This window comes from Toxotes jaculatrix, chromosome 19 (assembly GCF_017976425.1).
Source record: "Toxotes jaculatrix isolate fToxJac2 chromosome 19, fToxJac2.pri, whole genome shotgun sequence".
In the NCBI taxonomy this organism is placed as follows: Eukaryota; Metazoa; Chordata; class Actinopteri; family Toxotidae; genus Toxotes; species Toxotes jaculatrix.
Genome location: NC_054412.1, coordinates 16,728,915 through 16,756,198, shown reverse-complemented (window position 1 = coordinate 16,756,198; position 27,284 = coordinate 16,728,915). Strand labels below are relative to the sequence as shown.

The 27,284-nt window shown below is 42.1% G+C and overlaps 1 protein-coding gene across 2 annotated transcripts in view; it reads left to right on the top strand.

Moving 5' to 3' along the window:
• flrt2 (fibronectin leucine rich transmembrane protein 2) overlaps positions 1-23,021 on the top strand; it is a 40,148-nt gene extending 17,127 nt beyond the window's left edge. The window contains exons 1-2 of one of the 2 annotated variants that reach the window (XM_041064401.1): positions 13,013-13,669; positions 16,099-23,021. In XM_041064401.1, the coding sequence (XP_040920335.1) occupies positions 16,545-18,527 (1,983 nt within the window). In that variant the 5' untranslated portion in view covers positions 13,013-13,669; positions 16,099-16,544 and the 3' untranslated portion in view covers positions 18,528-23,021. Of the gene's footprint in view, positions 1-13,012; positions 13,670-16,098 lie in introns of those variants that run through there. The other variant, XM_041064402.1, reaches the window with a different exon arrangement.
• The last annotated feature ends 4,263 nt before the right edge of the window (positions 23,022-27,284 follow it).

Sequence of the window (27,284 nt, the reverse complement as noted above, 5' to 3'; positions counted from 1 at the left end):
GAGACATGACTTTAAACAAATGCTAATGTCTGCTGGATGTGTAAATAGGCTTTATAGAGTGATGATAAGTTACTATAGTGATACCAGCCTGTTACACTGACCCTCAGTGGCATAAAAATCAGTTAATGCAGGTTGAAAAAACTCTATTTCCTTCTTTGTTGTGTTGTACACATGTGGGCAGTGATTACTTTGTTAGTTCAGAGAAGATGAACCATATGCATTTGTTATTTACCATTAAAACTATCCTGTGTTTTAACATGTATGTAATTCTTCACATGCTCTTACCTACATCACAGTAGATGTGTCACTTTTAATAACGTCAGTATCAGTGAAGCGGCTCTGGTATCACTCTGGGTCTAATCAAAACACAATTCTGTGGTATCTCCTTCCCCTTGTACTGTATTTTTTACTTTTGAATTAAATACACCAGGGGAACAGTGCAGCCACCTACCAAGACTCCACTACACCACTGGCGCACACCCATACCTACACAAGCACACACAAATCTCCCACATCTATTTCTCCCTCAACCCCCCCCCCCTCTTTCCTGTCTTGTCTTTTTTGCATAATTCCTGCTGGTTGAAAGATTCGGTTTCCTCTTACTAGGAATAATAACAAGTGGGCAGCGTGTGTGTGTGTGTGTGTGTGTGAGGTGCTGCGATGAGGATCTAGAAGGGAATTCCTGATGTCAACACTGCCTTTGTAGCCATAGGCTGTGTGTGTGTGTGAGCCTTTCTACCCATGCTTGTGTGTTTATTGGTCTCTGAGACTGGTTTATGTGCACGTCTGTTGGTTAGCTAGTGTGTTTGCACTTGTGTGTGTGTTTGTCTGTCAGTCGATTGTGTGTCTGTCTGTGAGTTTATTGGAATCTCTGATGTTTGCATTTCTCCCTGTCTCTAGTCTGTGTCCCTGTTGATGTTTCTGTGTGTGTGTGTGTGTGTGTGTGTGTGTGTGTGTGTGTGTGTGTGTGTGTACAGCAGGAATAAAGCACCCCATTGATAAGAACAAGTTCTTCTTGTTAACGTATCAGTAGAGCTGGTCCTGAGCCAGCGCTGAAGTCCCAGGGGCGTATTTCTATACAACCCCCGCTATGACACGGCAGTTACTGTGCTGCAGCCCCAGACACACACACACACACACACACACACAGACACACACACACACACACACACACACATAGGTCTAGATAGCCCGGGAACGAAACATGTGTTAACACTCTCTTTCCAAGAGATACATTGAAGAGGACATTGAGCAATGTTTCGTCTTACATCTCTCTAGCGGCCGCCTGCTCTGCAGTCGTCTAAAATGCTTCCATGTGCAGTCTCTGCATTCCGACTACCTTTCTGAGGCATTTCGAGACTCTCCCCGAAGATACCCGATACCCAGGGGAAAGCAGATAGTCATGAGAAATACCTGCTAGCTCTTAACAGTTTTAAATAACAAGAGGGGGAATTTTTGCCATTCCCTTGGTCTTCCTTCTTCTTCTTTTTTTTTTTTTTTTTTTGTACATGTGCCGGCTATTGTTTCTCTCCTCTTATCCACCAGGGAGATGGAGCCAAGGTTGTTTTATGACAGTCATAATCACCACCCCTGGCGGCTGCATAGGGACATCATCTCCAATCGGCTGTTGCGGGGCACACCTCGTTGTCAAATAAAAGTGTCTGGATGAAGGTCGGAGGGAGAACAAAGAGGTTCAGTGTGCAGAATAAGCACCTTCAAACCCCACTGTTCCAACATGTGCGTGCTCTGCGTCCCGTCTCCGTGTTAAACCAGTGCCGACCACTGTGAATGCTGGGTGTTAGCTTCAGAGCCAGTCTGCACACTCATTCTTTGACAGCAGGGACTATCACAGTAAATCTGTGCAGAACCACACAATTAATCACAACAGTGGGTTGAACAAGTGGCTCAGCGTGACAAATACATGTGGGCAGTGCATGCTGGGAGCCAAAACATAGCATTTAGTGTAAGAATCATATACATCAAGACTGCATTTAATAAAAAACAGGGCCGCATTCAAATGTAAGGCCACTGCACAGGAGAATGTAAAGCAGTGTATTGTTAACATCTGTTTTTATAGATAGATCAGGAAATGTGAGGGCGTTAGGGGATGTACACAACCGCAGTGATGGACAAGGGTTTAGTTTACTGCATCTAAATATAACATCATCATCCTCAAACCATTTGAAGTGCAATCACATAGAACATTTGCATGAACTGATTTACTAACTTGCCCCCTCAGCACAGGATGTAATGTGGAAATTCAAGAAGCAGAATTTAAAGAGCACGAGCGCGCTTTTAAAGACAAGCGGGGGACTTTTATTTTCCAGATGGCTTTGATACAGATCATAGCAGTGTCACCACCAAAGCATGCTTTCCATTATTCCGATTGTTTAAAAGCTTTACCTTTAAAGTAAATGCAAAGTGACAAATCCAAAAGGGTTCAGACAAAGAAAGGGGGTAGGTCTTACAAATGGAATTGTCCCCATGGGCAAACCACACAATATTCATATCAAACCTGATACATCTACCACTTGGATTTCTAACCATGCAATCAGGGGCTCTGCCAAGTTAGTGAATACACCCTGATCAGTCGAATGATAAGAGGGGACCAACAGGGCATTGTGGCTTTGTGAAAGGCTGTGTTCTCATTAACTATCAGACATCTTGAGGCAGTGCTGAATATTAGCTCATAGCCTGTAAGCGCCTCCTGTGTTGCAGAACCCCAAAATCTCATTTGACAGGAACAAAATAGTCTCACGAGTGGTACAAAGTCCACTCTCCTCTCTTTTTAATGGTCTTCTCAACTGCTTGGAAGAATACATTTTCAGTTGTGATAGCCTGCTGAAAAATTACCTTTTCATGTGGCGTACTTCCAGGAAGTTAGTGGCAGAAAAAATCTTTCTCTGAGCTTAGTTTATAGTAGAATTTTTATAGGCAGTCGTATTAGAGGAAGCTGAAATATCTCAGCAGCTATTGGATAGATTGTCATTAAGTTTTGTGCAGCTATTCATGGTCTCCAGGGGATAAAGCTTACCGACTTTTTAAACCCCAGACTTTTAATCCAGTGCCACCCTGAGGTTCACCTTTGTGGTTCTGAGGGAAATGCCTCAACAACTTTTACTTTTTTTTTTTTAAGTGTATGCAAAGTATTTTATGTCTTTACACTTTTCCTGTTTCCATAATAAGAGAAATTTTAAAATATCCTTTATTTCACTGTAATTCAGAGAAATATGCAGTTTGAAGGTGTAGTTTTATCGTAAATTGACATCTGAAATGTTTAGTAGATGCTCACAATTTTTAAAAAAACTGCTGAAAAAGAAATAATTGACTTTTTGACATTGTTTCCTAGAAGAACTAAAACAAATGCAGTGTATAATTTTTCCACAGCTGCGTGGGGCCGCTAAATGGCTACAACAGATTATGTCAAAATGTATAAAGATAAACAAATCCTCCTCATGCGTGTTGTTTGTACGTTGCCTGACAACCATGCTGTGTTGACATGACAACCTGATGGAGCTGCCTGGCCTGACACTGTTGATAATGTCACTTCGGTCAACATTCATTCTTCTATTGTATCACTTCCTTGTGGGCATTAGTTTCAAAAAGCGCTGTGAGCGACTGTTCACTCTGTCTGCTTCTTTTAGTGCTGTTATTCTGGGCAGTGGGTCTTATAAATAACTAATAAAGACCAAAGCTATGACGCATTTATCTTAATGCTAGGTGGCATCAGGGACAGGTGTGCTGGCTTATTCCTACCTTTTGTACGACAGCGCAATTAATCTGCTTTGTGCCAAGTTAAGAGCAAAGAGTGGACCGTGGAAAGAGACAAATGAAAAACCAAAAGGGAAAGTCATGAATTTTACAGTGAAGTCAACCCAGTGAACAATTGACCTTGGCTACCTTTACACTTTCTTCTTCTCTGTTGTGTTGAGCAGTAATTCTTAAAAAAAAAAAAAACAAGGAAAGAGGCATGATTGAAGTCATCTGTTCCCAAAATAGAAAACAAACGAGGATAGGTGATGCTAGCGTGCGCTAGAGAGGGGAAAGTGGGGAGATATTAGCCATATGTGATTCATTTACAACAGCATGCTTCAATTAATCTGGGCAGGGTGGCAGGCGCCAGGGTTGGGCCCTGTGCCACCTGAGCGAGAGAGGAAGAGTGATCTGATTCCTGGTGAGGGATGAGCAATGAAAACAGATCCCTCTGCATTGATACGCCTTACATTACTGCTCACACCAAACCCAACCCCTCCACTTCCCTCTCCTCTTCCTCTCTTCTTCTCCAAGCCTCTTTGTTCTCCACTGTCGGGGAACGTAAAGATGATGCGTCCCTGAAGCACCCTGAGAGGAGCTGTAATTCGCATGTAGGCGTCCACCTAGAGACACCCTCGGGATGTTTTGTGAGACTATTCTCAAACTGGGGCGGCACGCTGCGGCAGTAAGTGAAAGCAAAGGGGGGGACAAACTGGCGAGGGGCAAAAACCACAGTGACCAGATGGAACCGCAGATTGTTTTAAAGGGGCTACTGCCTGAGCAAAACCATATGGGGCAAAAATGCTATTTATCGAAATCTCATTTATGTTTTTTTATGACATGGTGAGCAGCGCTGGAGGAGCTTGTAAACAAAAGATAAAGTACTAACGCTGTCAACACATAATAGAAAAAAAAAAAAATCCAGCTGCCTCATCTGCATCTGCATATCTCCGGGGCATGTTGTTGTGAGAAGTTTTATTTCAACTTGTGAGCGGTATTCCAAAATAAAAGCCAGTGAACACATATTGGGCTTTAATACTGTAGTGCATTAAGTTTCAATAAAGCTTGCCAAAGCTAATACTGTGATTATTATAGAATAAATAACCTGAAAAAAAATTTTGATGATGATGAATTAACCAAAGGAAAGATATGCATATTAAGACACGGCGTAAGAATATTAAATTACGACACTTCTTCGGAAAAGTCAAGCAATGGCATTAGTATGGCAAAGGATTAAACAATGTAGCTTAGCAGAGTCTGACCACATAATTATATTTTTAACTGTCTGCTTTGTGAGCTGTTTCACCTGGCTTCTGACGCAATCTGGATTTATCCAAATTCCTGCCTCATGCATCAGGGGGATTTTTCACATTGAAAAGACAAGGGAGAGGCTGAAAGAGATAATAAGAACCCTTTCAAACATCCACTACAATGTATGCTTTCAGTCATACTGCAAGCTAAAATGTCTCTTTGCTTCCAAGGCAATTAAAACTTTCCATGAGGAGTAAAGATTGGCATAGTATTTAATCTGAAAGTGAAGACACAGGAGTGCAGAAGTAGAGGGAAAATGAAGCGCAACCTCTGTGCCTCATCCCCAGAGTGTGTGTGTGTCTAATTGAAAAATGATAATAATAATAATAATTATTATTATTATCTCCTCTTCATTTTATTGTGTGTCAAGTAAATAACCAAGGATTACAATTATATTTGTCCATATGAAGTTACATTATATGCACTATATTGTAATTATCTCTTATTAAAGTATAGCAATTAATAAGCTTCTTAGGTCATGTGAGTGTAAATTGTTGTGAGACATTCTCCACTCAGCACTAATTTGGAATTGTGCAATAATAAATCAGCTGTGGGGAGAAGCTGTCAGAAAGGAAAAGGTTCAGGGGACCGTGGTGTTTTGGTGTTTCAGGGCTTAGTTAATTAGTTGTAGAGGAAAGCCGAAGATAAACACAGATTGTCATTCAAGCACAGGAAGAGGCTTAAACAGCTGTCCACAGCTTTGAGGTCCTGATCAAATCAAGATGGTGGTTGGTCAGACAGAACGGTGCAGGGTTCGGATAGACTTTTTCAGCATGGTATAAATTGGACTATGTAATTTGTATTAATGTGAAAAGGGGTAACTGACTCTTTATTCTCTCTCCTATTTGACTTGTCAACCTGTAACTGTTGTTTTGTATCTGTAAAAGCTTCACTGAAGCTTTAATTTATATGGAATATTCTTAGAAAGCAAACAGAGAAACAAAAAAAAAACATTTAATATTCTCTGTTTTAAAGTTTTACTTTTCTGTGAGGCCCCTTTTGACTAAAGAATCACAATAACTAGTGGATTTTCCCAGAAAGACCTTTTCCAGGAACATTTTTAGGAACTTGTGTAACCTACCTGCCTTTCCTCTATAGCAAAAAGAATAGATTTGGTTCTATGGCAAATAAACATTTTGCAGAGCCAGTAAATTAGCCAAAATGACCAGAATATGTTTTTACACAATGTACAATTTAAAACATTTAACATTAAATACTTTCATATGTCAAAACATGTTTTATTTTCACTGTAAAACATATATAACTGTATTTTGAAAGTTCTAATAACTCGTTGTGCAGTGATTTAGTATTGCATTTCCATAAAGTCAGAGAACTCACAAGAAACTGATTTTTTTTTTTTAAATATATGGTTGAAATTGAAGCAGCCGAGGCCAAGATGTCAGAACACTCTGCCCACAGTATAGGCCAAACTCCAAAAAATACCCATAATTCAACTCTTTATAAATACCCATTCCTTTGGATTTTCATGCCTCCGGAATCTAACACGGGATTTCTATGAAGAAAAGGCACAAGCTGAGACAACCCTGATGACATCACCAGGGTTTTTATTTTTCAAACATGGAGAAAACATTTTTAACATTTATTACTTTTATAAAAAACTGCTCCAGTGGCCACAGAAGATATTTTACTGCTGTCCTCTCAGGCTGAGTGGGACACTCCACCCCACTGTTCATGATGACTAAAACTGATTCTCGTGTCAAATCAGTGGAATTCCCCTTTAATATTACCCAAGTCCACAGGGCAGGTATCATTTACTGTGCCATTTAATGTGGCCATGAGACCACTTTTACATGATATACAGTTTTAATATACATGTAATGCAAAATATATATGTCAAAATTCTTTTCCTCTTCACTGTAAAACGTGTAGAGCAGTGGCTCCCAACCTTTTTGCTTGTAACCCCTTAATACAAAGCATGTATGTTAAATAGTCTGATAGGACAGATTCATCTTATTTACCTAGTCAAAACATACCTTTGCCCGCATGTGTGTGAATGAGTGAGAGGAGTATTCATCATGGATCCACCGTGATGAGCTCTGAATCAGGGTCTGGATATATGTTTGTTCAGTTCCTGCTTTAGTGACTCATGGATCTACAGTATTTGTACAGTTTAGCCTGGAAGGCAGGAGCGGCCCTGAGCCCCCTTCCACCCACCCAGAAGACTTCCTCTTTGCTCAAGTCAGGAGGGGAAATTTAGCCCAGATGTGACTTCAAACAAAAGAAAAGCTGCAGGGACTAGAGGTGGGATTAGGCCCATCTTTCGCGTGACCCCAAGACCTGCTTCTTCCTGGCATCTGTCTATTTTTCTCCTTTTCTGTTCTCTCTCCGATGATCTCTTGTAAGTTGCTGTCTCACGGGTCCTTTTACTTTTACTCCTGAACAGCACGGCCGTTTTCAACAAATCAGAGCGGCGTCATTTTTACTGTGGCTGTGCAGTTGCCCAACACTGTGCATTTAATGATAAGGAAATCCTGTGTAGCAGCACATTTTCAGTAAGGTGAAAAACAGGGATTTGTAAAGTTCTCAGAACACACTCACTTAAACCTTTTAAGTACTTCACAGTTTCCAGTCTTGTGTCTTTTTCTCACAAATATCCGAACAGCTGTAAACAACATGATGACACACTCATCATGTTGAGTTTCCTATTTCCAGGAAACGCTTCAGTGAAAATTAAGCTGAAAATATTTAGCTATAAATATAAGCAGTAATTAAACAATCGGTCTTGGGCATAAAGGAGCAAAAGGAAAATTCAAGGACTTCTTTCTAGTCTTTTGTAACTACACAAGATGAAACATATTTGCATATTTGTGTTTGAAATATGAATGTTTAGGGCCTTTATTTTCTTTTCTTAATTTTCCCTCATCTTCATTCACCCATACAGGTATACAGCACAAAGATCTATTCCCAAGAAACTGCTAAAAAAGTCACCCGGAAATATAGGAAATGATGTTGATTGAAAGCGTAAATGACAGCACTTGACCTGGCCCCATTTTGTGCCTCTAATGCCTTACAATTACGTTCGAGACACACAGCTAAGTGCCCAATTTTCCCAAAAGGAAAAAAAAAATGTTATTTTGAAAAACCCCAAAATGTTGTTTAACAACACGTTGCACTGTTCTGAACATGTTTCTATGAATGTCTGAGCAAAATTTCAGCTTAAATTATCAAATAGCTGTTGAGTTGTATCTGTCTGGGCTGACCGTCCAGCAGACCGACGCTGCTGTCCCTAGAGCAATGCCACTACTAAAGAGGTGCAATTTAAGAAATGTCTTTAAATCTTCTTTATTGTACAACAGACAGAATATTTTTTTTTCATCCGGATGGTTAGAGGAGTCTTTGAGCTTTCTGCAAACACAGCAGTAAGTGTTGTTAAATGACTTTCTGGGTTTTTCGCCAGGTATTTATTTTTCGGAAAATCAGATGCTTAGCTCTGAGACTGCGATGTAATGATGATAAATGAGAGGCACAAACTGGGGCTACACTTGACCATAATATACTTAAAGGGATGCATTAAGCATCACAGACTGATGGTGTTAAATGAAGTAAGACGTTCCCAGGGTGGATTGCTCCTTTAAGCTGTATTATTTTTCATAGTGGAGAGCAGCGCGTGTCAGCGCAAAATGGCCACCACATATCTTAACAATTGCTAAGCAGTTGTCTCAGGTATTAAATCTCAGGAGGACGGGGATGACATGGCAGCCACATGTCAAAAACAGCAGTAATCCACAATCCTCTCTTCCTGTCCTCTTTTGAGCTCTCTCTCTCTCTCTCTCTCTCTCTCTCTCTCTCTCTCTCTCTCTCTCTCTTCCTCTGCACTGCTCCTCTTGCTTCTCTCTCCCCCATCCCTCCCTCAGCAGAACTACAGGGGTTTGCTTGTTGTCAAGTCAGTGTTTTTACAGCCTGGCATTAGCACAGGGCAGCATTCAGCCAGGACCCTGCATTCACTTTGCCTCCCCTATAATTCACATGCTCATGTGAGAGCACGCTACCTTTGCTACTTCTCATGAAATGAGCCCGATTGAGCGTTGCTGGCCTTTTGACAGCTCTGCAGACCATCTTACTCTTTATATAAAAGCAACTTTAAGCCCTGACAGTAGTCTTTTATATGTTTTAAATGCTACATATAACACCCCACGTGATATCAGGGAGGTTCAGATGGAGCAGTGCTGTATTGAGTTTTCTTATGGGACAGTCGGGGGCGATTTGTTCGACTTTAACGAGGAGGAAAAGTACATGTTGTTTACCCTAACTCTGCCATCTAATTAGAAGGCTCCATTCCATCCTTCAGGAGATACCGAATGATGAAATAATAGTCTTAAAATTTGGTGTTTGTTGTGTGTGTACCGTATGGACTGCATATTTTTCAGCGTCAATCATGATATGGTTGCACAGGGACAGGGCAATGAAAATATCTGAAATTAGAGGAAGAAATGAATTTTGGTCCAGAGGGGCTGAGGAGCTGGTGCAACCCTCTGACTCCCTCATCTGCTCTCAGCTCACTTCTGGAGTAAAATATACAGTGCGCTGTCGGGCCGACCCGTTTCCTCAGCTGTGAAAATGCCTTCTCTTCTGGGAGCCACGCTCCGACATCAGATGCATGTAGATTGATAATCGACGGGGGTAAACATAATTACATCCATCGCCTTAGAAATTAATGAACGCATTGATCGCCCACTCTAAACGTAATCAGCACATTTTACTTTACTGAAATCTCAAGCGATGAGTTTGATTATATCACGGCTTTGGCCATTTGCAATGTTTCTGTGGTTTCCCACAGCTAGTTCTTTCAAAGATCTTGCCAATACTTGTGGGGAGGTTCTTAAACACTGATGTTGTTGGCACCTTTGAAGTGCCTTTCACTGTCCAGATGTAAATTCATGCAGAGAGAAATGTGATAAGCTAATGATGTCTCCGGGGACTGGAGTGAATATAACCAAGGGATAAACATATCTGCATATCTGAGTGGACTTTTTTTTTCCCTCTACCCTCCTTTAGCACTGTTTGAGGGTCTGAACAGGAGCAGATGGACAGGGGAGGCTTTGATGTGCTCTGGGGTCATGTGTATCTGCAGTGTTATCAAGGTACACAAGCGTGCAGAGTAAATATGCCACGCCAAAAACTCTGGGAAGGTCTCTGGGTAAAGCAGAAAAAGGGGAATTTCCACTTCAGGACAGGGTGTAGCCTGAAATATTTCTGTGCATTTATGCAACATGAACCTTAAATATTTACAGTGTATCTTCACCAAACTTAAGAGCGCGGCTTCTAGAGGAAGGCACGTTACATGTATTTTACTTTTTCACCCACAGAAGCTTAAAATCAATTTAATAAAGCTTCATTTTTAAAGTCATTTTTGATTGAATGTCATCCATATAGTCAGGCTAATTTACATTGAACTCCTGCTTGGTTATTTTTCTTGACAACAATGAACAAATCAAATTAACATGCAGGATAATGGCTGGAGCACATTTGCCTATAGTCCCCTCTTGTGCCCATTTAAGTGTCTGTCATTTTATCCCCTTTGGCGTGCCAGAAAGAGACACTCCATAATGCTGCGCCAACCAGGAACAGAGCGCGCCACGGCAAAACATGTCCATCAAGGAGAAAATAAAAATAGGCTGTTTCCTTTAAATTCGCTCAATCAATAATTCATGCCATGCACAGAAGCTTGATTTATGAAGGAATTAAATGTTGTGGACTGGGCCTCGCAACGGCCGTCCATCTCAGGGACGTGGCAGCTGAAATTAAACATGAAAGGCAAACACTGAGAACAACCAAATCATCTCACAGAGGGTTGACGTATTAGAAGACTTAAATGGCAGGTGCAATGGATGGCCTGATTGGATGAAATGACACCGGCGATTTTTAACAAGAGCCACGTAATTTGTTCGGAAAGTTTTCATGAGTTATATGTGGTCGGGAGGGTCACCAGGAGTCAAAGAGCTACATTAAAAGTATTTGGCAACTGAAGGCCGAGATCAAAGGCAAATGTGCACCTGCTGACCTGTGGGGATCTTGTGACTCCTGTGTGCCTTTATGGCCCGGGCTTTGGCTATAAACTAACATGGAAAACACAGAACATGACAGATTTAGTATTTCTTTAGTCAAAGTGAAATTTGAAATCTCTTCTCCTTTGTCAGTAATTCAGACTGCCTTTCCTGTGTGAGGAAATATAAATGATAGTGACACGTGTGTGACTATTCAAAAATTTAAGAGGATAAAACTGCTTTTTAAACATATTTGTTTCATCAGCCTTGAAACTCCAAGGTTCTGGACAGGTGTTTGCCATGGTAACTTTTAACAGACATTTCATAAGAGACGCTCCGTCAGCTTTTGTGGTGCACTACTGACTGGTCCATGTCATAGCCCTGGATAGTCCTTTAATCATGGACATAATTCACCCCCCCCCCCCCCCCCCCCCCTTTTTTAATGAGCCCACATCATGTTGACTATCAGCTGTCTGTCCCTTTACCAATTTCAATATTTGTGAGGAACTAATGTGCTATTACATTTGTTTTTCATTCAAAATGTGGGCACCAGCATTCTAGTGGCAGCCAGTTAGTCTAGCTTTGTAATCCAATGACCCATAGCACATGTCAGCTGGTGCCACAGGCTCTATCACTACAATAATTACAGAAAATAAAAACAAAACTTTAGTCTTTTTTGCTCATTTTGACCAAGTACACGAGTCACAACCAAACACCAAACAGACACAGATTTCTGTAAGAACATGTAGCTTTGGCTGAACCTCAGCTTAAGAGACACGTGGCTAATGTTAAATGCTAAAACATCCTCTAACTGTAGCACAAGTAAAAAAGAAGCATAAAGTCAGAAAATTGATCTGTTCATATCAGGTATACAGCAGTAACTGTTTAATGTTTGCATTACAAATATTAGCTCCCACATTCAGTTACTGGTTAAACCAGACTGAGGAGCCCGTATTTCACTGAGAGAGGATGTGACTTATTGCTTATGAATTTAACTTTTTATCTGTAACACTGAGGCTGTGATGTTTGTTTTTTTTTCTTTCAAACTTTCTTTGATTTCACTTCGACTTTAGAAGGTTATGAAATGCGTGCTGGTGAGAGAGGGAGAAACAGAACACACACACACACACATCAGCAAAACAGCAAAATGTTTTAATGGTGATGTCCTGTGTATAGGTGTGTGTGGGGGGGCGCGCGCTTGTTTTCAGTTGCGTTAAAGAAGTGAGTGCGCGCGCAGGGAAGAGTTGGTCCGACTGGATGCAGGCAAACGTGTCCGTGTGCGCGCGTGTGCGCTCGCGCGGCTTCAAGTGTGTGTGTGTGGGCAGAGCGACAGTGCCCTGCTGAATCAGTATTAGCGCGAAGAAGCAATGTAGTCAGATGAAATTACTTTGGCTGTCAGCGTGTGTCTAAATGCTTCAAATCACTGGAAGAAAGTAGCCTACGGGAAGTAAAGATGAGACTGTGCTTTTCACTCGGGGCTAATTATCCAGCAGTAATTAAAAAGAAAAAAGAAAAAGAAAAAAGAAAACCCTTCCGAGAAGAAGATGTGGGGCTGGTGGTCATAAAAAAATAAACATCTTACAGCAGGCCCAAGAATATTCCAACACAGCTACAGCTAATAAGGCCCTTCAGGGACACGCTGCGACCCCAAGGATGTAGTCACACAGTAACTAACTCTAGGAATATTTAAGGAATGTGCCCTGTGGTGGTTTTTCATGGCGAATGTGACTTCTGGATTTTGTGATTAAAATGCAAATGGAAGCTCAGACATCGTCGCGGGGGTTAAGGTAGGCCGGGTAAATAGCATGTAAGGGGTAAAGCGTGTTGAGAGACAAAACTATTTTCTGCAGTGTGAGGGCAGCAGGGAGGATCTGTGGCTTAAAGCCATCACGGAGCTGCTGGAAGAGATGCATTCTTTATTCTGAGGAGGGGAGGAGGGACAGGAGGGGTGAGAGCGAGAGAGAGAGAGAGAGAAGGAGAGACAGAGAGAGGGAGAGAGAGGTGAGCACAGCACACACGTCGCACTATCAACTGAATCCATCTAAGAAAACAACTGGCTGGGAGTCCGGGTCTGAGCTGTGTAGGCACTAAAGGCAAGTTTGAGCTCCCCACTAAACAGCGCACCGGACGGACGCAGCTGGCCGTCATGGCCCGTGGTGGATCGGGCGGCGGACACTTCGGCGAGTGCGTCCTCACCGTTCGGGCAGAGTGTGGAGGGGGACAAGTGGACGCTGCGATCACCCTGCCGCCGCTTCCTTAGCTCCTCATGCGCTGCTGACGGTGCTGAGTTAAAGCGGAGGGGCTCCGTTGGTGAAGCGCCCGGGAGCTGGAAAACAGAAGAAGAAGAAAAAAAAGAAAGTGCGGACAGCGGTGCGGACGGACGCGCAGCCACAACCCGGGGGGGGACCCATGCAGGCAAATATGCTGTTCTGTAGACTCACCGGGTTCACGCTGCTGATCGGAACCGAGTCGCAACAGCATTACCACACGGACCTTTACGCACGGTCATACAGCAGGACCGCCTGAAGAACAGGAGCTGGAAGAAAGGGGAAAAGTTGAACGCGGTAGCGGGGTTTGTAATGGATAAAGGCTCGCCAAAGGTACAGTGGATGTTTCTCAATAACCCAGGACACACTTGGAGAGAAATGTAGAGGAAAAATGAATGGTTTAGTCCGGGCCTAAGTTGTATGTCAATCGACTTCTTTTCTGATTTAGTTCGGAATGAAATGTAGAAAATATGCAGCTTATTTTATCCAAAAACCTCACACAAAAAAAAAAAAAAAAACAGAGCCACGAATATGTTTTCATCCATGTAACTTACAGCCGCGAGCATTCTGCAGGCAAAAGCAGGCGTAAACTGACATGGCTTCACCAGGTCCCAGCCACTTTTAAAGATTCAGTAAAATTGTTGGCCCATCTGTTTGTAGGTTAATTAGATAGGTATTTCATCCAGTTAAAGATTACAACACTACAAAGCGCTCCACATTTTTCACTCCGGAGAAAACCTGACTTTTTTTTTTTTTTTTTTTTGCTTTTAGAGGAGCTTTCACTCTCAATGCACTGCACGGTTTTCAATTCTCCCTTTGAAATAATTCATTCAAATGAACACCGCTGACTGGGCAGGCTTTGAAGTATACCTGATCCGCCTCTTATCGCCTCTTAAATACCCTATCCATTTTAAACTTTTAATTGCGTTTCTGTCGCTAAATCCAGTTCTAATCGGATTGTCCTGGCCACATATCACAGCGTTCATCTGGTGGTGAGAAACTGTGCTCCCTCGGCTGGAAATTAAATAAAAAGAAAAGAGAGAGAGAGAGGGGGAAAAAAGTCTTTCGATCACTTTCCCTCCTAGATCCATCCATGTCCACAGTTTATCAGATTTGCTGTTGACAAGTAAAGACCGACTTGATATCCTGCTTCTTTTTAAGGTTTTTATTTAGATTCTCGGTGACATTTTATTTATGCAGCTATAATAATCTTGATGCTGCTGCCTTCTGCTGTTGATTCTGCTGCTGTGGCAGCACATTTTATCGCCTCATGTGGTTGCTTACCCCCCCCCCCCACACACACACACCCCAAGCTTATTTGATTAAATTTAGCTCTTTCAATTTAGAAAAGTAGATCACAGATGTGTGTCAAAGGATTGTTTCTCCATCTCTTCCACAAAGAGCCAATGCAGGATACATGTTGTCAACAAACAGCACACAGAATTTGAGGAAGCAGGCAAATAGAAGAATGTCCCTTTTTTTTTAAATTTCAACTTTTTTTAAAATTTCAGCGTCTTGCTCTCTTCTTCACAAAATGTAGTCGGCCATGGCTGCCTGACATTACACATCTGAAATTTAGCTCCACAAACTGGCCCAAAATAATAAGAATTCTATTTATTTTTGGAATTATGTGTCTCACTGGCTACCCCTGTTCTCGACGAGCCCTGCAGGACACCTTAATCCCCGCTCATGGCCATTCCTGTGTTCAACACTGAACCCATCATTTCCATTATTGTGTATCATCCAACATTGACTCAGGGAGGAGCTTCGGTTAAGCTGAAAGCTGCCGATGACAACCAGTATCTTTCAATCATGTGGGGTAAGGGGGGGCGTGGGGGGTGTTTGATGGCTCATAAAACTTGGAATAATGGATCTAGGGTTCTACTGTAATCCAGTGGCCTTGTGCTTTACTACGAGCCTCTCCATGCTGAAAAATGGCCCGTATTGATCATTTATCGCAGGTGGAGGAACTAAATTATTTTCCAATCCCATTTCATTTGACAGCTTGTGTATGTCACTCTAGCGAGAGGAGGAGCTGATATGCAGGGTCTCTATTCCTTGACTGTCTCTCCTTTGTTTTGTAATTCCACTCTTCACAGCTTTAAATCCTGATTTTGATGATGGTGCATTGAGGCAGACACACGTAATAACAACCTCCTCCTTAGGCTAACAGCAAAAACAACTGGCTGTGTTTACTGTAAGCACTCGTGTGTTTACTCGTGTACCTCTGCCCACAAGACAGTTGTAACTTGTTTTTTGTTTTTTCAGGAAATATCCTGTGCATCCATGTTGGCACACAAAGAGCTGGTGTATTATTGGCCTTATCTCTTTTTAGCATGTTTTCCATTAAGCAACATTGATGTTGCTCAGAACCTCTGTGAATCCGTGAGTGTGTGTCCTTGCAGTGGTCTATTCCCTCCTTTGATAGCGCGGAAGGGATAAAAGCCTTCTTTATGTCTGTGAAACCGGATGTGCAAAGAGCTGTTCTGAATATTTATCAGATGGTTTGACTCTTTTTTTAAATAGCCAGCGCATAATTTGACACCAGCAGTGAACGGTATGTTTTGTGACACTGTCTTTCTGTTTGGGAGTGAAGGACAGAGTGAGAGGGGAGGACAGACAGTTGGTATGTGTGTGCATGTTTGTATGTCAAATAAAGAGACGGAGGAAGAAAGGGAAAAGTGAGGCCCTTTTTTTTTTTTTTTTCCGAGAACAGGCCACCCCTGAAAATACTAATCTAGCATTTCTTTGTTTTCCCACAGGTCTCTGGAACCAAATGTCACCCCCCTTGGACTCTGCCCTGGTCAGGGACCAGCAGTGTGTGACGGACAGGCGAGTGGAGCCTGTGGTGGCTCTCGACTGCGTGGCTTCAAATTGGCCCTGGCTGAGCTCTGCATGGAGCAACGAGTGAAGAGTCCTGCTATGGTCTGATGTCTCAGCATGGATGGAGTCAGTCAGAGGACTGGCCACCACTAATGAGACCGTCGCTCTTCAGCTGAGGACTAGCATTTACAGGATTACTCCCACGGTTTCCTGCTCTTTTCCCAGCTAACTGCATCATTACTTAACTCTCCTAAGTGGACTTTTTGTGAGTCTAGTTTTTGGTGGATATATACGTCATTGCCTTTCTGATTTTCATATTTGGTTTTTTTTTCCCTCCCTCTTCTTTTTATTGTTGGTTTCCATTTTCCCGTTTTGCTTTTCCACTATGGAGTTTCTGGCTGGACCCTGGAATAAAGATTGGGCTTCATTCTTGCAATTTTGGTTGACTGTCATCTTAAGCCTCCAAATGCAATTCAGCCCGGGTGCCTCTTGCCCGGACGAGTGTCGTTGTGACAAAACGTTTGTGTACTGTAACGAACGCAGCCTGACATCAGTGCCTCTGGGGATACAGGAGGGCTACAAGGTCCTCTACCTACATAACAACCAGATCAACAGTGCTGGCTTCCCTGTGGAATTTCACAATCTGGCCTCTGTGGAGACTGTCTATCTTTACGGCAACCAGCTGGACGAGTTCCCTGTCAATCTGCCCAAAAACACCAGGGTCTTGCATCTCCAGGAGAACAATATCCAAACAATCTCCAAGGCAGCCCTGGCCCAGCTGACTCAATTGGAGGAGCTGCATCTCGATGATAACTCCATCTCCACCGTGGGGGTGGAAGAGGGGGCCTTTAGGGAGGCAGTAAGCCTCAAACTCCTCTTCCTCACCAAGAACCACTTGAGCAGCGTTCCCATTGGCCTTCCTGAGGACCTGAAAGAGCTGCGGTTGGATGAGAACCGCATTGCTGTCATTGCGGAGGAGGCCTTCCAGAATGTGACACGCCTGCAGCGCCTCCTGCTGGACGGGAACCTGCTGACGGACGAGGGCATTGCGCCAGGGACTTTCCGGGACCTAGCCAACCTCCGTGAGCTGGCCCTGGCCCGCAATTCACTTACATTTCCCCCTCCCCTCCTACCCAGCCAGTCACTGGTAAAACTCAGCCTGCAGGAGAACCAGATTGACCAGATCCCTGTGGCGGCCTTCGCTGGCCTAAACAGGCTGGAAAAACTGGATATCTCCAGCAACCAGCTTCAGACTCTGACACAAGGTGTGTTTGATGGCCTGTCGAGCCTCAGACACCTCATAGTGCGTAATAACCCCTGGCGATGTGACTGTGCAGTGAAATGGGTGGTGGTGTGGCTCAAGTCTTTGCCTCCTTACATCAATGCCCGAGGATTCGTTTGCCTGAGTCCAGACAAGGTACGTGGCATGGCAATCAGAGAGCTCACGCTGGATATTATTGAGTGTCCGGTCGATGCCGATCAGCCGCCCTGGCCGACCCTCCGCTCTACACCCCCTCCCCCACCCACCACTACCGCTGTCACCACCATGATCTCCACCGTCATCACCACATCCATCCCTTACTACTTTGATTCACCCTCCCCTCCCTTACCTCCAATCCATAACAACCCTCCTGGGCCGCTGCCTCCTTATGAGGACCCCCTTCAGATCTCCTTCAATGTGGTCAACTCCACCAGTATCGAGGTGAGCTGGGATTCCTATTTCACCGTCACAGCCTACAAGGTCACTTGGGTCAAAAGGGGCCAAACCCAAATAAACGAAGGAATGAGGGAGCGGACGGTGAGCGGGGGCCGGCGACATATCAGCCTCACCAACCTGGAGCCCCGGTCTGTGTATCGGATCTGCGTGCACGTGCTGGACACCCTTAACTCCTACAGGCCTGGAGAGGATACTATATGCTCTGAGGCCAGGACCAAGCCTGCCTTGTCTACTAAGCCTCCTGGCAGAGACCAAGCTCCACAGGAGAGCATCAACTCCACACTGCTAATGGCTGGGATCATAGGTGGGGCGGTGCTTATCATCCTGGTAACGCTGCTCAGCCTGTTCTGCTGGCATATGCACAGGAAGAGCCGGTCATCTTCGACCAAGTGGAAATACAACCGGGGCAGGAGAAAAGACGACTACTGTGAGGCTGGAACCAAGAAGGATAACTCCATTCTGGAGATGACTGAGACCAGTTTCCAGATAGTGGCTCTGAACAATGAGCAGCTGCTCAAGGGAGATTTCCGCATTCAGCCCATCTACACACCCAATGGGGGCATTGGATTTAGAGACTGTCACCTCAGTAACAACAGTATAGCCTATTGCAAGAGCAGCAATGTGCCCAGTACAGAGTTCTGCCACACGTGATGCAGCAGCAAACTCTACAGCAGCATTCGCACATACACATACACACACACACACACACACCAGACATACTTAACAACATAAATACACACACATAAACCGTTTGTGTAGACAACAAAAACCATAAAAAATTCTAGTGAAATATAACTGTACTATATATATTTCCAAGTTCTGTCTACAATGTAATTTATACTGTGGATAATACTGTGGGATTCTCTGCTATCTTTTTTATTCTTAGAAAAAGAGATACAAGTGTTTCTTTTTTTTATAATCAGCAGGGTTTTGAAAGTTGTTTTAATGGTCAGTACTGTACATGAACATGGATTTGTACAATCACGGCACCCTGGGTGTAGCTTCTGACGAACGCTGTCAGCCTAGGAAACGTTGGGGCGCTTAGAGGGCTGGGATCCTTTGCTAACCACAGAAGCAAAATATGGCCTTTTTGCGCTTTGACACACTGCAAACACTCCCCAGTACAACAGAACAGTGGTAAAGACAACACAGCACAGGGGAAATCCAAACACTGCTGATTAGAGCGCTGTGGAAATAAAGCACTGGTTCATTGGTGGCATGTTGTAAAAAAAAAAAAAAAGAAGTGCACTTTCTTATTAATGGAAGCAAGGCAGGAAATGAGCAGAGGTGGTGCTCACATGTAAGGGATCGTGGCTGGTTGTATAGGGAGAATGTCATTGGAAAGCCTGGACTGAGATTTCCCAAAAGAGCCTGAAGACTAAAAGCATCTTTGTTCTGTTGGTTTACAGTGGAACAAAGGTGAGCTTAGTCCAGAGACGCTTTTGGAAAACTCTGGAAAAGGATGTGTCATTTTCAGCACGTTTGTTTTTGTGGTGAAGAGGTGCAATTATTAACATGAGCTTAAAAAGCAACAAAGGATTATTGTCCCTAATGAGGCGCATGGATGTGCTGAGACATGCAGATCCTTTTGAAGAAATTCCCTAATTTGTTCTGCTTCTTTTTTTTTCTTTTTTTTTTGTTGCCTGTTTTCCCTGTTTTGGCAAGTGAGGCCACAAGGGGGCAGTTTCCCTCAGCGTCATGTGTGGGACAGAGGAACAGAGGGCAAGACAGAGAGATCACTTTACCTCCACCATTCCCCTAGAGTCCATTACCCAGACAACATTACTCATGGCCAAACAGCATTGTTTAGAGTATTATTGTTCATCGAGCTACCCAGTGATGTGGAATCATTTAAAACTAACAGTGTTTTCTGTGTTTGGAGGCTAAATTATATGGATTTTCACCACTGTGGTCTATCATGGAGGCTACTGTTCCTCCCTGCGTGCATGTGTGTGTGTGTGGACATGATGAATTTTGAGAAGACACACACATAATGCTAATTATACTCCCACTTATTTCAGCCTTGTCCTAGCATTCATTAGGCTTTTTGATAAATTAGGAAATTACAACAATAAGATCTCACCCCGCCCATGATCCTCACAGAGCACAGTTGTGACTGAGCAGCTCAGCCAGGATCTCATCATTTATCCTTTTGTCTACATTTATGAGACTGCCTGCTTCGTTTATGGTTCGCACACCTGAACAATGCACCTGCTCACCACACGACGTTAGCTTCTGCGATGATGATTTTTACCCCATTCCCCTCGCTTTCCGTGTCTTTCAGTCTCTGTCCGACTCATGTCTCCCTGTCTGTCTCTACACCTTTGATCCCTGCGTGGGCTCAATTAAAACAGTTTTCTTGCCCTTCAGCTCATGGGCTGTGGTGGCAGTTCTTTGCATGTGAGGTGCCAGTGAGAGGTCTTCATTATGCGCTTCTTAAGAAGACTTTATTTGATTTGACAAGATTTTATTTTGAGGGGCCAAGCTTAAAGAATTCCCACCGCCGACCCCTCTGCTCCCCCTCTTTCTTTTCCCCCTCTCCTCATAATCCTCAACCAAAAAAGGGAGAAAAATATGTAGACTTTATTTTCACTTGGCTGCATGGAGCTCACGCTGGGAGAGAGTGTGTGTTAACTCTTTGTGAGGCACACAGATTCAGCTGCTTGGACATACACAGTGGAGAATTATCACAAACTAGGCCGAAAATTTCCAGTCAGATGATTTTTAAGGGCTTGTACTTGAGTTATTCCAGAGTGTGGAGATTATCTCTGAGAGGATTTACCTCAGAGGTCGGAGTATCTCAAAAGCAACTGCACTTACTGTAATTCCAGCTCAGATTACGATCATATGGACTTTAATTTGAGATGATGCACAGACGTTCACGGCCCCGATGTTTAAAGTCTGATTAAACGAGCCAACATTCGGAACATTAACAAACACGGTGAATTAATAAAATCATTTGTCTTAACATTGTCATGTTATGTCTTAAAATCTTATTTGTAATATGACAGCTGACATATTTTTGACCCACCTGTTGGACTTAAAATTTTATAACAATTCTTTAAGACAAATGGCAACGTGCTGAAACAACAAAATCTGTTATTGGGAAAACATTTAAAGCAATAGTCTGACATTTTCAGAAACCTTTTTATTTACTTTCTTGCTGAGACTTAGATGAGAAAATTGATGAAGTATGAAGCTACTGCTAGCTTAAAGACTGAAAAACAGAAACACATGGCCCAGTTCTTTCCAAAGGTAAGAAAACCATGTGTCAGTTTTACACTTTGGTGTTTTGTCTGGATTAAACAAACAAGATATATCTTGTTGATTTTTTCAGCCTGCACATTGTGTGACCTTTGGACAGAGGCAGGTTAGCTGAACTAGCTGTCCCCTGGCTTACAGCTTCATATGGACAGCAGAGTGGGATCAGTTTTCACCGAACTCTTGGCAAAAAGTGAAAAACCCTTTTTCAAAAAGTGTCAGAGTGCTCCTTTAAGTTAATTAACTAAATAAATAAATAAATAAATAAAATAAAATAAATTTATTTGCGTTGCAACAAAATTATAAAATAATTATCTCATTCCCCTGGTCAACAACATGTTCACCTGTTTTAAGCAAACTAAGGTTTTAGGACTACCGGTAAATACTTCTAATACTTCTAAAAACATGACTTGTTTGGATGGATTTCTTTTTTATGTTGGGTTTATTAACACTTAGGTCCTCTGTGGTTATCAAAGCATCTCCACTTTTTCTTTTACTCTTTTTTACTAATATCCACATATCAGTACAACCAATACACAGACGCACCAGGCTGCTCTGACCTGCGCTTTGATCTGCCCTGCTTAACAATCATGACTGAGCACCTGACCTACCGACAGTTCATCATGTGTGGTTTGCTACATGCTTTGCACCAGCTGACCATGACCCCCCGCACGGAAACACTTGAACATTTACACCAGATAGTGTTTAGATTGTTTTTGTTTTTTTGGTTTTGGTTTTTTTTTTTCGTTATAGATGAAAGCCCTATCTTTAGTCACATGCTGACAAGTCAGGTCAATCTATTGCAACATGTAGTATCTCCCCTGTCTGTGAATGTGTAACGAAGACAGATATTTGCCTTACCTTTTATGCAGGACTGAATGATTAGCTAGAGAGTGTTTTAAGTGGGAAGAGGACAGGGAGCGGAAAAGATGAGACACAAAGAGACAGCAGAACAGAAAGCACATTTCTCCAACAGATTGCAGCCACGGCAGCAACAATAACAGTATTAACAGGGAGAACAACACTAAGCATGACACGCAGTAGCTAACGAGAGACTGTTCATCCATACGTCCAGACCTTAAGCGGTGCGTGGATAATGATTCAACCGAGACTGGGAAGGAGCTTTTGGTGGTTGCTTTGCAGCGTACATTACTCTTAATTTTCAACTTGCTTGATGAAAGAATGCGGCTGCAGTGCCGTGACCGATGGAATTACACTAAATGTATTGCAGACTGCTAGCGTCGGTTTATTACTGTTTCAGGGTGCCGAGAAGTAATTTCCCTTAAAGCTCATTGATTCGCATTGAAATAATTATGTTTAATCACTGAGAGGTCAGTTCAGACAAAACACCTGAGAGGCTGAAACTGAATACGTTTAAAGTCATCTTTTCTTCCTGTAGGCAAAACCTTCACGGCAAATGGTGACATTCATTCAAGGATTTTAGCATGTACTGTATTTAGCTTTGTAGCCTTTCATTTTTTGTCATAGCAGGTTTTGGACTTTAAAGTTTTGTTTGTTTGTTTTTTTCAAGCAATCACCCAGCGGTGGTTGAGATACAGTATGAGCAACCATACACAAAGGTTCTCATATGGTTTAGAGAAAGTAGGCTGGAAATTTACAGTGCATGTAAAACAGCTGTGTTGGGATACTTTGCCATCCTGGCTTCACATCGAGACACTCGCAGTGTTACGTTAGCCATCCACACCGAGACGTTTTCTTAGGAACCAAAGTTAAATTTCTGTTCTCATGATGAAATATTGATGTTGTTCCATGTATGTGCCTTGAGGTTGAACTTACAATGTAAAGTCCTTGAAACCTTTAAATGTTTTTGCACAAACTGTAAATACTTAAGTGAAGCTTTTTAAAAATAAAAGAGCCATTGGATTTGAGCGATCACTCCTTTTCATTTAAAAAAAAAAAAAAAAAAAAGCAAAAACCTGTTCCCTGCATTTAACAAAGAAACGAATGTTTATTCTGTTTGCTCTGATAAATAACGATTTGACATTATTTGACTTTCAAATTAGTTTTGTGTGTTGGCATGAGCTGTCAAGCTATTTAAGGAAGGGACTCTGCACAGAAACACGGGTCTAGCTAAATCTATTTTGGGTCAGACTCTGGTAATTCTGGGTCAAAGATTTGTGCTGCACCACACCATTCCAAGTTATCCTCTTATTTCTATATGGGAAGCTTGAGACATCTTAGTGTAGCCACCGCAGCTTAGTGTTCAGCCGGGGAAAATCCAGGATATTCTTTCATTCTACATGTATGGCACAACTAAATCCCGGAATGGGTTCTTTCTCCAAATCCCTGTGTTTTACCAAAGTCCAACTTTTTTTACCTCCCCATGACCACAACCCAGTGTTGCCTTTGCAACCTCCAGCCCGCTAAAAAACCCACACTAGCCCAGGCTTAATTCACTATGACAATTAACCACATGTATTCAGTTGAAACACAAGAGGGTGTGTCATTCTGGTATTTTGAGCGGGAAATTGTGTTGTTTTTTTTTCGCAAAATCCCCAAATGTCAAAATGTGATTTGTTATTGCAGAATTGTAAGGTTTTTGGGGAGGCCAAGTGGGTGAAGAGAACTGAGGCTTTGGCACTAAAAATCATGTACTTTGCTTTTTCCCCGCTCCATGTGTGCTGGATAACCAGCACCATAAAAGATTCAGAGTGTGACCTCACCCATTGCTCGTTCATCAGGATTGACTCGAGTCCATCGCTTGGTTAGTGTGTGTAATGTTTTTCCCAGTGATTCACTCAACTTTGCTGCAACTTTAAAACTTATGAAATGTCTTATTGAGTGAGCAATTCAGATTAAGTTACTGATTGGAAATATCTGTAATGCTGTTTAATCAACAGCAGTCATCTATATAAACAGGCAGCCAGTGTCACATCATGAGCTGTAGTATAACATCCAATATATTGTATAGTTACTGTGTTCTGTTGTTATTCCCATCTTTCATTGCCCTCAGTAGCCTTTAATTAAAGATACAAATGAAAATTTGACATACAAAATGTGGGATACAATAAACTTCCCATTAATTAAAATGCTGTTAAAGCTAGCTGCACCTCAACCAACTACAACAGTAAAATGCTTATCAGCTTTTTTTTGTTTGTTTGTTGTTGTAGTAAAAGATGTGAATGTTTACTCCACCATAGGTTATAAGATACCTCTATGCAAGTACGAGTTTACTGTTTTAAATCAGTGGTGTTGATAAAGCTTTATTGGGTAAACAATTAAGTTATAACTAGGCTAATTTTGAACTTTGCATTTGGCTTCAGGTCACTACGTTAGCTGTAATAACACAGAATCACTGCAGTGTTGTATCACAGTTAGTGTCCTAACATTTGTGAATGTTGTGATTCACTTAAAAAGAAAGTGGTGGTGTTTGTCATATTCCATATGCCAGGAACTAATGAAATGTGGATTTCTGCCTCTGAAATGAACAGGTGTTAGCTTCAAATAGCTTTTTCTTTTTCTTTCCTTTTTTTTTTTATCTTTCTCTGCCAAAAAAAACATTTGATTTCCTTCTGGTTACAAGCTCTCTAACAGCTTCACTTTGTGATCCTCATTTAAGTGTCTTCTAATCAGCCTCAATATGGAGGAAAAGTCATTAAAGGATCCAATTTAAAGCAATCTTATTCCAGGTATAACAAACATCGACATCTGGTAGACTTAACATTGAACTGGCTGGTTTAAAGCTGTGTTCTGTTGTTATTCCCATCTTTCATTGCCCTCAGTAGCCTTTAATTAAAGACTGAGTGCAGGTGAGGCCTTTGCCTCTTTCACAGTATGTCAGGCTAATGCGTGTCAGGACGGGTCACTGGATTTCTGCCCATTTGCTGCCAGGAGTGAATGCCATGAACATTAAGTAAAAGCCGACTAAATCAATTTAGGATCATCTTCCTCTGCTTGATTATATGAAAAAGTAAATGAACTGAAAATTGGTCAAAACAAGCAGGATGCTCTGTTTCTGTTCCTGTGTGATGGGGAAAAGAAAACAGCCTTGCAAGCTCTGTTTTCTCTTTTCGTGAGCACTGCTGTTTACTGTAGGTGCTCACTCTATTTGATGCTAGTCATTAAAATTTGATGTTATGACTTGAAAGAGACCAAAACAGAGCACAGGCTCTATAGGAATTCCTCTTACAGCATTTAAACGCTGAGCGCAGGTGATATTTTAAGCAGGCATCGACGAGGGGACTGGTTTGAGATGCAAATTAAATTTGTCCTCCCAATTTTAGATTACTGAGCTGAAGATTACCATGTGAGGGGAAAATGCAAACAGAATTCATGTCTGGTTTTTTGTTTCAGCAGCAAAGAAAAATTAAGTTAAGCAGGATTTTTTCTGCACCAAAATGCATCTTTTGAATCCTGCCTGACAAATCTTTAGAGTCTGCAAGGACAAACAGGAAAACCACAGCGCTTTCTTTCAAAGTGTGCACAATACGTACATGATTTTCCTCCCTTTTACAACGTACAGCTAAACAGTGACTCACCCGCTGTTTGGTGACAAACTGAATTTCACACCGAAAACTGCTGTCTAACCACCTGAAATCCTCTCAAGCTGAGGAGGCATTTACAGGTGAAGACACAATAAAAGCAGCCTCTGCTGTAAACAGCGTGATGCAATGCACTAACACAGGCCTGCAACAAACACCACCACTGTGAAGCATGCAGTGGTCAGTTTGTGTTACTTTGTCCCAGAGGCACTGATAACAACTGTCTGGCCACTGGTGTTCTTGTATTGGATTGCAGTATATTGTGATGGAGGGGTTTGACACTTTGACCCCCTTACACCGCCCCACCTGATACCACAGCCATCTTTGATACCGAAGAAAACTTCTAAACATGATCATGCTCACGCAAGGTCAGGAGTACTAAGGATCAGCTTTGTTTCTGCTGCTTTCTGAGCTGATTTATGGACATTTAATCACAATGACATCCTCAGAAAGTGTAAGTCACAATGATTACAGAAATATGTTTATATCACGCTGACTGAGTTATGACTTGAATCATGAGGGAAATTGCTGCAGTTGGGCGCTAAGGGTTTTAAAGTGCGTTAATGGGCTGTCACAGCCGGTGCTGCTGCTGACTGCGTTGGTGCCCGGGGCAAACAACAATGACTAACATCCCGTTTTTTTGTTTGAACGCCAACATGCACCTGTTCCTTTCACCTCATGTGTTTTTCTTCTTCTGCTTCCCCCCTGGGGAGGCCGCCACGCAGTTTGAAAACCTCTTGTCAAAGGTATACCTAATATTTACTGCTAAAGGTACAAAAAATTAGCCCCCCTTAACTATGACCTAAAAATGACTATAGAGTTGAATCACCACCTTCACCAAGGCAGTATTTTTTGCATTGTCTTCGATTGTATTAGATTCTACAGGTTTATTTTGTCTATTGTGATTCACCTATTTTCACTTGATTGCTAAACTACAATGTGCGTGTGTGTGTGTTATAAGGAGCTTGGGAAGGTAGATACATTCATCATTCTCCAGACATGTGCTCAGGATTTGTTCTTTAAGAAGACTACAGTGCATTAAGATGCTGTCCTCGTGTTAACAGCACACTCTCCACTTCCTGTAGTATTAGAGAGACTGAGATAATAGTGTGAGGTGCAGCAGTGATGGAATAAGTATTCAGATCTACTCAGATCAAATCCAACATTCAAAATCACTTAGATAAAAATGTATAAGTATTATCAGCTTAATATACTTAAAAATTAAAGTAAAAGAGCTGATTATGCATAGAAATGGCTTAATTGTCTTATAATTATCTATTGTTGGATTGTTAATGGTGATGTATTCATGTGTAAGGAGTATTTTATTGCTCCAGTTACTCAAGGTGAGGCTAGTTTTAACCTGCTACGTAACCTGTAACTACAACTGTTAACAAATGTAGTGGAGTAAATAGCACATTACCCTCTGAAATTTAGAGGAGTCACAGGTACAAATTAGCATGAAATGAAAATACTCAAGGAAAGTACAAGCATATGTATTGTATTTAATTAAATGTACCAGGTTGCATTCCACTGGAGTGTAGCACGTTAGCGTGAACACTGAACAATAACATCCATCTGGTTTACAAGAAACACACTGATTCCCGTGAAAAGCCAGTGTTCTGTATGAACAACCATATGGTCAGCT